The sequence below is a fragment of the Bos indicus x Bos taurus genome, chromosome 9 (genome assembly GCF_003369695.1).
Source record: "Bos indicus x Bos taurus breed Angus x Brahman F1 hybrid chromosome 9, Bos_hybrid_MaternalHap_v2.0, whole genome shotgun sequence".
In the NCBI taxonomy this organism is placed as follows: Eukaryota; Metazoa; Chordata; class Mammalia; order Artiodactyla; family Bovidae; genus Bos; species Bos indicus x Bos taurus.
Window position 1 is genome coordinate 70,964,325 of NC_040084.1, and position 12,739 is coordinate 70,977,063.

The following is a 12,739-nucleotide window of genomic DNA, read 5'->3' on the forward strand; positions in this document are numbered from 1 at the left end:
AGAGCTATGAATGAGGAATAGAGGTAAATACCTCTATTCCACCTGGAATAGACCTTTCCTCCAACCTTCATCATGTGGCTCTAGTGGTAAAGAATAAGCCTGCCAATGTAAGAGACATAAGAGATGTGGGTTCGATCAGGAAGATCCCCTGGAGGAGGGCATGGCAAACCACTCCAGTATTCTTGCCTGGAGAATCCCATGGACAGAGGACGTGGGCTAATGTCCATGGGGTCAGAAAGAGTTGGATAAACTGAAGCAACTTAGCATGCCAACCTTCACCAGTTTTCATAGCTACTGTGATATTTGACTAGCCCATACATTGGCAAAATATGTTTTTTTTTTTTTTTTAACTAAGAAATCCATCTCAGAATCCTACTGTGAGATGAAAAATAAATGGATTGTCCCCTTCTCAAAACTTCTAGTCAGAAAGACTGTCCAGCTGTCGCCCCTTTTCTTCCACAACAAACACCATGGGGAGCATCAGCTCAGAACAAGAAGAACAGGAAAGTGGAGCTGCTGACTGTCATGGAACCCAATAGTCTCCTCGTTGTGTGGTTAAGCTCTTTAGAGCTGAGAAAAGCCGTTTTCTGATAACCCTTACATAAGCTTCAGACTTATCAGTAGTGCCTCAAAAAGCATGGTCTCCATAATCGCCAGCAAAAGCATGGCAGAGGAATGTTTAATAAACTTAATTTGAGGTACCAGAGTGAAAAAAAAAAGTATAAAAGGGTAAGAGATGGTGAGAGGATCTAAGAGTTGAGAAAGAATGAGTATGAAGTATAGAAGTGTGCAACCTGTACCTCAGTAATTCAAGCCTTAGTAGATAGTAGAAGTTATATATTAATATACTTATATATTAAATATTTTATGTTGGAAAGTTTCTAAATTAATTTACCCCAGGAAATTTAGCTTTATGAGCCTAGGAAACCGCAAAATGTCAAAGCATAAAGTCTTATGATTCAGGTCTTTCTGCAAAGGGAAACAGATTCTAGAGCAGAGAGACTATGAAACTGAAGTCTGGTACCATCAATAGAGATTGTCAGAGAGGTGTTTAACAGGAGGATTCCTACGTGCTGTTTCTCACAAGTCCTTTGTTTCTCTTTAAGCGGAACAGCACGCTGCTCCCAGGAACTGAGGTCATTATGTGAGACAGGCTTGAATCTCCTTTAGTAAACATTCTCTTTATGACAAAACTGCTTAGTCTCGATCCCCTTTCTTGACATATGGATTGTCTCCTGACCTTGTGACCATTATTAATCCCTTGTTCCCTTGGTAACAGTTGCTGTACATTTGGTTTTCTGATCTTTATCATAGTCCAAAGAAACTTCTTGCACCCCAGCCTATATATACTCACATAAAAATTATTAAAGCACCTTTGCTCCATCAGAGCTTAGGTCCCCATGTCGTTTTTGTTTCTCTCTCTATCTTTCTCTCTCTCTCTCTCTCTCTCTCTTTCTCTCTCTCTCTCCCCGGCTAATTCTCTGGAGCGTAGAAACCTGTCATGTTCACTCTCCTGCCTGGGCTTCTAAGACCCTCTCGAGAAGGCGCCCTGTGCCTCTACCCCCTTGAGAGTGCACCTATACAAAAAATCTCTTGCCAAACTGCAGAAATTTCTCAAACCAAAGCACAAGAAGTTTATCAAAATGTTCAAATCTACCCATACGAAGGACCGAAAGGCCAGCCTGCAACATTAAGACCTTATGTGATAGATGCACCCCTTAATCTAACAGGAAGGGACTTACTTATGCTATGGCAAACTCAGACATACATTCCACGTTTTCTCTTAGGGCCACTGCTCATTTAACAAACAAAGCAATTATTAAAATAACTTGGAAAAATGACGAGCCTATTTGGACAGAGCAATGGCCCCTTATGAAAGAAAAATTACAGGCTACTAAGGACTTCCCTGGTGGCTCAGACAGTAAAGCATCTGTCTACAATGCAGGAGAACTGGGTTCAAGCCCTGGGTTGGGAAGATCCCCTGGAGAAAGAAATGGCAATCCACTACAGTACTATTGCCTGGAAAATCCCATGGACAGAGGAGCCTGGTAGGCTACAGTCTGTGGAGTCACAAAGAGTCAGACACGACTGAGCGACTTCTTTTACTTTCAAAGAACTTATAGACACACAATTAGAATTAAACATATTGAGGAATCTTACTCTCCTTAGAACCCTCCTATTCCTATTATAAAAAAGAAATCTAACAAATGGCGTCTCTTAACAGACCTTAGAAAAGTTAATGCATCTGTGAAACCTATGGGTGCTTTACAACCAGGGATCCCATCACCTATTACTATTCCTCAAAATTGGCACATTATTATTACTGATTTACAAGATTGCTTTTTTAATGTACCTTTATACCCTTTAGACCAGGAGAGATTCACTTTCTCTCTCCCTTATCCTGATCATATTGGGCCTCATAAAAGATTTCAGTAGATTATGTTACCTCAAGGTATGCTTAACAGTCCTACTATTTCTCAAAATTTTATAGCCAAAATTTTACATCCAATGTGACAGTATTTGGAGTCCTAGATAGAGTGGGCTGTGTATCCCAAGGACATGATAAGAGTTAACTTTAGGTTTTTTCTTAGGCCTGTTTTTGTTTCCCAGGCAGAATTGGAACTCCAAAAAAGTATTTTAACAAGTTAACCTTTTCCTAACTGCATGTGTAAGAAGAACCAACTTTGCAAATTCAAAAAAGATTTTATTTTAATCAGTTTTCTCTGGAGTCTAAAGAATATCATGGCCATTCAGTGTCAAAAATATAATTTCTCCTTTTTGTAGTTACAGTATATTATTAATTTTATATACTGGTTGAGGCAATCAACCCAATAATTCAAAACCACAGCCATATCAGATCAGATCAGATCAGTTGCTCAGTCATGTCCGACTCTTTGCGACTCCATGAATTGCAGCATGCCAGGCCTCCCTGTCCATCACCAACTCCCAGAGTTCACTTAGACTCACATCCATCGAGTCAGTGATGCCATCCAGCCATCTCATCCTCTGTCGTCCCCTTTTCCTCTTGCCCCCAATCCCTCCCAGCATCAGAGTCTTTTCCAATGAGTCAACTCTTCACATGAGGTGGCCAAAGTACTGGAGTTTCAGCTTTAGCATCATTCCCTCCAAAGAAATCCCAGGGCTGATCTCCTTCAGAATGGACTAGTTGGATCTCCTTGCAGTCCAAGGGACTATCAAGAGTCTTCTCCAACACTACAGTTCAAGAGCATCAATTCTTCAATGCTCAGCCTTCTTCACAGTCCAACTCTCACATCCATACATGACCACAGGAAAAACCACAGCCTTGACTAGACAGACCTTTGTTGGCAGAGTAATGTCTCTGCTTTTGAACATGCTATCTAGGTTGGACATAACTTTCCTTCCAAGGAGGAAGTGTCTCTTAATTTCATGGCTGCAGTCACCATCTGCAGTGATTTTGGAGCCCAGAAAAATAAAGTCTGCCACTGTTTCCACTGTTTCCCCATCTATTTCCCATGAAGTGATGGAACCAGATGCCATGATCTTTGTTTTCTGAATGTTGAGCTTTAAGCCAACTTTTTCACTCTCCACTTTCACTTTCATCAAGAGGCTTTTGAGTTCCTCTTCACTTTCTGCCATAAGGGTGGTGTCATCTGCATATCTGAGGTTATTGATATTTCTCCCAGCAATCTTGATTCCAGCTTGTGCTTCTTCCAGCCCAGTGTTTCTCATGATGTACTCTGCATACAAGTTAAATAAACAGGGTGACAATATACAGCCTTGACATACTCCTTTTCCTATTTGGAACCAGTCTGTTGTTCCATGTCCAGTTCTAACTGTTGCTTCCTGACCTGCATACAAATTTCTCAAGAGGCAGATCAGGTGGTCTGGTATTCCCATCTCTTTTGGAATTTTCCACAGTTTATTGTGATCCACACAGTCAAAGGCCTTGGCATAGTCAATAAAGCAGAAATAGATGTTTTTCTGGAACTCTCTTGCTTTTTCCATGATCCAGCAGATGTTGGCAATTTGATCTCTGGTTCCTCTGCCTTTTCTAAAACCAGCTTGAACATCAGGAAGTTCACGGTTCACATATTGCTAAAGCCTGGCTTGGAGAATTTTGAGCATTACTTTACTAGTGTGTGAGATGAGTGCAATTGTGCGGTAGTTTGAGCATTCTTTGGCATTGTCTTTCTTTGGGATTGGAATGAAAACTGACCTTTTCCAGTCCTGTGGCCACTGCTGAGTTTTCCAAATTTGCTGGCATATTGAGTGCAGCACTTTCACAGCATCATCTTTCAGGATTTGGAATAGCTCAACTGGAATTCTATCACCTCCACTAGCTTTGTTCGTAGTGATGTTTTCTAAGGTCCACTTGACCTCACATTCCAGGATGTCTGGCTCTAAGTCAGTGATCACACGATCGTGATTATCTGGGTCGTGAAGATCTTTTTTGTACAGTTCTTCTGTGTATTCTTGCCATCTCTTCTTAATATCTTCTGCTTCTGTTAGGTCCATACCATTTCTGTCCTTTATCGAGCCCATCTTTGCATGAAATGTTGAGGCAATCAACCCAATAATTCAAAACCACAGCCAAATACCAGTCCCCAAACAGATTGCTAGATGATTTTTTTTTCTTTTGGACAGAAATATTTCCTAGGAATATTTTCATCATTATCGCTTTCCTTTCTTTCTATAACTATTGTTAATATAGCTTTATTTGTTTTAAATTTTTTAAACTTACCACAAGGAAATATTTTAACAAAAGCAGAAAAACATTTCAAGACGTTGAAGGACACCTCCATTCCTTTGCCTGTTTGGTATCAAGATGGGTTAACTAATAAATGGAAATCTAAGAAACTAATCTCAGGGAAAAGGGTATGCTTCTATTTCTCCAGATGGATCCAACAAACTCAGATGGCTTCCTCTTCGGAAGATTCAACCTAAGGGGGCCCCCAACATTCAAACTAGAGACAAAACAACAAAAACCCTAGGAAGAAGAAATTCCAATACAAGCCATGGCAGCTTTAAAAATTTCCAAAAAACACCGCACTCGACGTTATTGACCTTATGGTCTCCCTACTTGGGGACAGATAAAAACCCTTACTAATCAAGCTGAAAATCTGGTTTCTCAACAGGGAATGCCTTGGAATTATATATATATATATATATATTCCCCCCCCAACCCCACTATGCTTGCTTTGCTTGCTTTTGCTTCCCCTGTTCAGGCTGACTTGATTCATCACATTTATTGGGCTTATACACCTAACCCCCCTTTTTTATTGAATGGACAGATATAGGACCAATCGTATCCACTAATGATACGTGCCCCCTCCTTGGAGCTTGGAGGGGCTGTCTCATCCTGAGAAAGAAGGAAGACTAATTAACATTTCTCTTGCCATGATATCCTTCCTTTATGCATGGGCCCAACACAATTATGTATTAATGTTAATCAACAAACTTGGGCTTTCGTCCTGCCTCCAAAAAAGAACTTCCACTCATTGCTTGGATTATTTACTGCCCTTTCTTTGTCCATGAACCATGTTTATACTACTGAAACTTTAGGGAAAGAATTAAAGAAAGAACAAAGAACACTATGCAAAGGGTTTACCAATAAGAACTTTAAATATATTCCTGTTCATTGGGACAAATGTCAGGCCAAATTAGGAAAATTAATGTTTATGGCTAATCATACAATTGACTATTGGGGACCCGATGGTATGTGGTTATCTAACTGCTCAGATGATATTAACAGCCTGTGTGTGATTATGTTACTCAAGTAGCATAGAAGGTTACTAAGACTACAATGGAGCATTACCATGACAGAGGACTTCTTGGGTGGCTTGACGGTGGAGTGCCCCCCCCCCACTTCCTTGGATCGTCCTTGATAAACAGATTGGGCCTGAACAATGGGACATCTGGAAACTTGCTGCAAGCACCGAGGAACTTGGGACTTGGACGGGACATTTCACAGGGACCAGTCGTAGCCATAGCAATTATTTCTTTCGCTATAATCAATCATATTGTATACAAACCTGTGTTCCACTTACTTTTGTTGTAGCTATACAAAATTGTAAATTGAAATTTACAATTCAATAAGACTTTACGTTCTGAAACTTGCATAAATTGTAAGTTATATACTTGTCTTAACTCCTCTATTTCCTCGCGAAATGACTCCGTTTTGATTCTTCGATCTCGACGTAGTCTGTGGTTACCAATAAATCTCCAGCATCCCTGGAAAGAAGGTCCCATGGCTGGACTTGCTTCCAGGTTATTTACTAAATTGCTCCGACGATCTAAACGATTCATTGGATGGCTGATTTTTGGCATTTTGGGATTAACAGCTATTTGCACCACTGCTGCTGTCACTGATGTTGCTTTACAAACCTCAATTCAAACACATAATTTTATTCAAAATTGGACTAAAGATGGTGGGCCACTCAGGCTTAGATAGATGAGGATATTCAAGAGGAAATACAGGAACTAAAAACAGCCATCAAATTGGTTGGAGATCAATTAACAGATGTACAAAAACAGGTGATGCTAAAATGTGATTGGAATTCTACTCAATTTTGTGTTACTCCTGTTCATTTCAATAATAGTGCCTACAACTGGGAACAAATCAAATTTCATTTACAAAGCATACATGATAATGCCTCTCTGAATGTACAATTATTACAAAAAGAAATATTTGAAACCTTTTCCAATAATCTGCTGTCGGGAGCCAGCGTGAGGAGCTCCACCTGTGGCAAAGGTCATGAAAAAGGAGGCTTGGCATATGCAAAGGCAGGATCGAGCCTCAGGAGTCCCCCTGGATATTCTCAAGCATCTACCCCCAAAAACCAGAGTCTGCCTACTTTACTGCTTTGTGCTCTCACCTCTGACTTTACTGGGGGCTGTCTCCCACCACCATCTCGCTCTCTCTGATAAAGAGTTAACTTACAGCTCCAGTTAATGAGTTCCTGGGCATTAGGTGTGTTTAAATCCAAACCCCTCAGATAGCTCTCTAACTCGCCTGACAAGTTTACCCGGACTCCTACAGCTATGCATACGATTGTTTACAGTCTCTCAGCCTCGAGAGGCATGGGAAGCTTAAGATATTCAAATAGCTTAGAGCCTCTCAGAGAGTTAGAAACTGTCAGAATAAAACTAGTAAAAGATTTCATTGATGAGCCAATGCTTGCTGCCAAGTTTCCACATACTCTGTATTGTATCCTTGAATGTGTATTAATTAATATAGTTGGAATGTAGAAAAAATAAGTAGTGGCCTTGGTGTTAGCAACTTTAGACCCTTAAGGTAATAAATTCTTTCCTTTGTTGTAAACCCACTGCACCTCTGCCCTGTAGGAATGCAACTTTATCTAATACCTTCGGAGGATGGCACCAAACCTTAAAATAATTACTCTTAGAGAAAATAAGTCTTATGGATTGACAAACCTTTGTCAAGAGTCATAAAATGTTAATAGGCCTTCTGGCCAGAAGATGATGTAGATCACCTAAACCATTTGTACACAATAAATTTGCAGGAAAGAAACCCTGGTTTTGATAAGGATCAAAGATTGCTGACTTTGCATGATTTCACATCCCCTATTATCCTCTATGTGCAACTTAGGGTATAAAAGCCCCTGTTGAAAATAAAGCTATGGGCCTTGCTCATCGAAGCTTGGTCTCCCCGTGTCATTCTTTCTTGTTTCCTTTTCCTCTTTTTCTCTTCTATTCTTCCTTCATGCCAAAATAATTTGGAGCGCAGGGGGTCCTCTGTGACCACTTATTTGCCTGGGCTTCTAAGACCCACTCGAGAAGGTGCCTAAAGTGAGACACCTTCCGCCATTCAAGAGGGCGCCTGCAGCCTCCGTGGTCAGAGCAAGTTCGGTGTCAAGAACTTTATTTTTTTCCCGTGTAAACCAGTTATTATTGAGCATCTAATAAATCTCTCAGCCTTTGCTATCCCTCAATCGCCGATGCCGTCATCCTGAGGGAATTCCTGGATCCAACCGGGGCTAGACTCCAGCAATCTGCCCTCTTCCACTAATTTTAAAACTTTAGCTGAACAACTAGCTGATCAATTATCTGGGCTAGACCCACGCGGATGGTTTCAAAGCATTACTCACAGCATTGGGTCTGGAACTGTAATTTTGGTGACTGTCTTGACAATTATATTTGTCATCTACCTTTGCCTTCACGCAAAAATTGTTAAAACTAAACAAACTCTAATGGTCAGAACTCTTTTTACAAATATTATAAATAAATAAGGGGGAATTATCAGGGAATGTTTAACAGGAGGATTCCTACGTGCTGTTTCTCACAAGTCCTTTGTTTCTTTTTAAGCAGAACAGCACGCTGCTCCCAGGAACTGAGGTCATTGTGTGAGACAGGCTTGAATCTCCTTTAATAAACATTCTCTTTATGACAGAATTGCTTAGTCTCGATCCCCTTTCTTGAGATATGGATTGTCTCCTGACCTTGTGACCATTATTAATCCCTTGTTCCCTTGGTAACGGTTACTGTACTTTTGGTTTTCTGATCTTTATCATAGTCGAAAGAAACTTCTTGTATCCCAGCCTATATATACTCACAGAAAAATTATTAAAGCACCTTTGCTCCATCAGAGCTTAGGTCCTCGTGTCGTTTGTTTCTCTCTCTTTCTGGCTAATTCTCTGGAGCATAGAAACCCGTCATGCTCACTCTCCAGGCTTCTAAGACCCTCTCAAGAAGGCACCCTGTGCCTTCACCCCCTCAAGAGGGTGCCCGGTGCCTTCGTGAGCAATGCAAACCCTGTGTCAAGGGCTTTATTGGTTCTCTGCATAAACCAGGGAATATCAGCCTCTTTCTCTCTTTCACTTTCTTATCATCGACTCTGGACCACCAGGTTCTGGTCCGTTAAAGGACCCCAACAAGAGACCTTGGAATATTTTCTGAACACAACCTACTGTCTACTTCAGAAATTAATTTACTATTTATATTCATGAGATTGTCTTCCCCTTAGTTTCTAATCCCAATGATAAATATTTATATATTTCTCCAAATTTAATAAGCATATTAGATTATAAATAATTGTTAAATGGTATCTAAGTACAATTTTAAAAAATCAAATGAATGTCTATATATATATATATATATATATATATATATATATATATATATATATATAAAACTTATACCACATACATGAACAGTTAGGATTCATCATTTTCTGTAGTAAGCATATGCATTTTAGAGAATCACAGTACTTTGTACAAACAACTATGACTGGGACTTCCCTCGTGGTCCAGTGATTAAGAATTCACCTTCCAGTATAGGGGGTGCAGGTTCTATCACTGGTTTGGGATCTAAGGAACTAAGACTCCACATGCTGTGGGGCAATGAAGCCCAGGCATCACAACTGGAGAAGTCTGCATGCTGCAACAAAGACCCAGCATAGCCTAAATAAATAAGCAAATATTTTTTAAAAAATAGGATGTTTCAAATACCTGTGGGGTTCTTGACATGGAATCCAGTTCACCTGAGGATCTGGGATATTCTCCAGATAAGGGAAAATGGTTTCCCTGGTAAATTTCCATCCATAAAGTGCATCTTCTGGGGTCACGATAATCTGAGCACCCTGCTCAAAACAAGTTAAATCAAAATTATTTCTCTGTGTATATAGACAATTCAACACTCCAGTCTTCATCAGCTCTCATGCCTGTCTTATGAATTACGATTAGCAGAAATAAAAGAATACCTGCTCAGCTGCCTGCTTAATTGCCTTCTCCAGAATATCTATGTTCTTGTTCATGAGGAACAAGGCCTCATCCGGAGAAACAGGTGTTTCTGTGTCATTTGGCAGTATGACAGCATGTTCATACACTGCAGCTTTAAAAGTATCCAGAGTGCTGACATGTAGAATTACTAGGGCAAAAACTGCCACAGAGGTTTGTAAAGAGGAAGTGATCATGGCCAGGGTATCCTGAGTTCTGCAAGTGAAAGTAACATTCATGTAGTATTTATAGAGGAAGGAACATTTATGTAACATGTGACTGCCAGCTCTTATCTTATAATCTCATGAATATTATGTCTCATCATTTTGGAGGAAAAAAATTTCAGTTCCATGAATACAATCAAAAAGTATTACAAGGACTGTACAACATGTACTATTGATAAAGTGTAATGACACATTTCAAAAGAAGAATTCAAATATAACACAATTGTACCCTTTTATTAATAGAAAGAAAATAGTTAACTGAATTAACTCTCATGTGAAAACCATGATACAATAAATATCAGTTTTAAAAATTACAAAAACCAGATAATAATTTTTTTTCTGTTCTGTTGAAGGATCTACATTGTGTTTATTTTCAGAAGATGAGAAAACTTAAAAAATATTTACTACTAGGAGAATGCAGTACAGGGTGATATTGGGGGCAAAATTCACCCAGATCAACACTCTGACTTACTTATTAAAGACTCTGAATGTTCACTCCATAAAAACAAGATTTTGTGTCTGGTTTGCTCATTGTTGCAACCTTAGTGCCCAAAGCACTGATCCTCCCGGAGCTGGTCCCTGGTGTTTGGCCAGAAGAGAAATCAAGAACCTCTCCTTAGGGAGCCTCTGTCCTTAGGGAGCAAAGCCTCCTTCCTCCCCCACTCATTTCCTTCCTTCCTTTCTCTTTGGAAATAGATGCAAGGGAAGGGGAAGTATCTCACTTGGGCTAGTCATTACAAAGATCATCTCTGTTGTAAACTCAGATAAAATGGAATTTTCATTTTTTTAGGGGCAAATGACCACAAAAATGAGCTTTAAAACACACATTCACATACATTATGTGACCACTGATAACCTTCTGAAAGAGGTGGAAGTGTTAGTCGCTCAGTCATGTCCAACTCTTCACGACCCCATGGACTGTAGCCCACTAGGCTCCTCTGTCCATGGGATTCTCCAGGCAAGAATACTGGAGTGGGTTCCCATTTCCTTCTCCAGGGGTCTTCCTGACCCAGAGATTGAATCCAGGTCTCCTGCATTGCAGGCAGAGTCTTTACCATCTGAGCCACCAGGGAAGCTGGCCCTTCCTAGGACATCCATATTCTCCCTTCTCCAGTCCAATTCTATCACACAAGGATTTAGTGCATTTTGTTTATTTGTCTGTTTGATTTTGGTTTTTAATCTGTCTTTCTTTCAAATACTTTTAAACAGCATAAAACAGTAGAAACAAATAAATAAAATTCTTGATATAGGTGAGGTCTAAAGGTTATAAACCAGGTCTGCCCAAATGTTCTGCATTGAATAGAAATGTTTAGTAAAGAAATAACTTATTACCTATATAGAATAGAATACTGAAAATAATTTTTTTAGAAAAATGTTCAAGTCTTTTAATGGATAATGTGAAGAGATTTTTTATCATCTATTTTCATACAGTAAATCATGAGTGCCTTTAGAGTCTAGAGAGTGTGTAACACAAACAACACTTTATAGGACAGGAATTGGAGGCATAGAGAGACAGTGGTTTAAAAAAGGGTGGAGAACTTCTCACTCTTTATTCCAGAATCTTTTCCTGATAACTAAGACATCAGGCATACATCCATACTCTAGTTTGACATCTGTATCCAGGTGTCTGAACATTCAGTTGCATCTTTTAAGGAGTCCTATTCAAAATGACCATCTTAGGAAGATCACAGGTAAATCTAAATATTGCACAAATACTTGATGTAGCTGTTGGAAATAGCATGTACAGTCATTGATGGTATTTCCTCATAGGTTGCAAGGATGACACATCAAAAATAAGGAAGCAAAACAGAAAAACCAGGCCCTTCTTTTAAAATTGTTTTCTCTTGATACTATATACTGAAAAAAAAAAAACAAAAAAAACACAATGTAGTTGAGGCCTTTAAGCCCTTGCATTTTTATCAGTATAATTTGGGTCATGATCTACTTCCTTGTCATTTAATCTAATTGATTAATTTCATTTCATTTCATCCAATTGGTAATACTTCATTATCTTTTTTGCTTAGTAGTATTTAGGTAAGCTGGTGAAAATACACAAACAATCCTTACTTTTGGAGGGTAGGAACAGAAACAGTCTTATTTGTCTTTCGAATCTCAGTGTCTCCAAATTTCCTGGATGTTTTTCTCTTTGTCGCTATACAGAAGAGATATAGTGTTTTGTTTATTAGAGGTTTTTGGCTGGAGGGTGAAAGGGGAAATGGTCTCTGATGCAAAGTCAGGGTGATGAAGTTCCCTTTTTTCTCTGTAGCATTTCAAAATTGTCTCATAAAAATTGAGAATTTGAATAACAAAATATTGGAAGAGTCAGAAACTAGTAAATGAAACAGCAATTTAAATATGGAAAGATCTATAATATATAAGAAAAAGAGAATGAATTTTACAAACATTTGCCATACAGTAGGTGATACACTTTTAAATCTTCACTAAATTCAGGACCGAGAACTTTAAGAGTTTACATTTTCATCTTCATAAACCTGATTGCTTAAGTAAGGCTGAATTAACTTCTTTAGTTTAACTCAGCTATAAAATAATGTTACCTGGCCATGGGGAACAGTGATCAATTATAATTTATTGCTAATAAGATCTATTCCCTAATTTACCAGTTTGTGATTAATGTAATTCATTACAAGGGTGAAAAGTTCCAATCAATTCAGTTTTGTATGAAGAGTCACTATAAAAACTAGACAAGAGCTCAAATATTTGTTTCTAACTGGGATCTGATCGTCTCAAAATAGTACTCAACTGAGCCTGGTTTTCTGGCTCTAATAAGTAAGAAGAGTA

General features: G+C 39.0%; 1 protein-coding gene across 4 annotated transcripts in view; it reads right to left on the bottom strand.

Annotated features, from left to right (window-relative positions):
• VNN2 (vanin 2) overlaps positions 1–9,930 on the bottom strand; it is a 29,237-nt gene extending 19,307 nt beyond the window's left edge. For all 4 annotated transcript variants that reach the window (XM_027551589.1, XM_027551587.1, XM_027551586.1 and 1 more), the window contains exons 1-2: positions 9,701–9,930; positions 9,450–9,580 (exon numbers count right to left, since the gene is read on the bottom strand). In XM_027551589.1, the coding sequence (XP_027407390.1) occupies positions 9,450–9,580; positions 9,701–9,913 (344 nt within the window). In that variant the 5' untranslated portion in view covers positions 9,914–9,930. The remainder of the gene's footprint in view (positions 1–9,449; positions 9,581–9,700) is intronic.
• Positions 9,931–12,739: the final 2,809 nt, after the last annotated feature.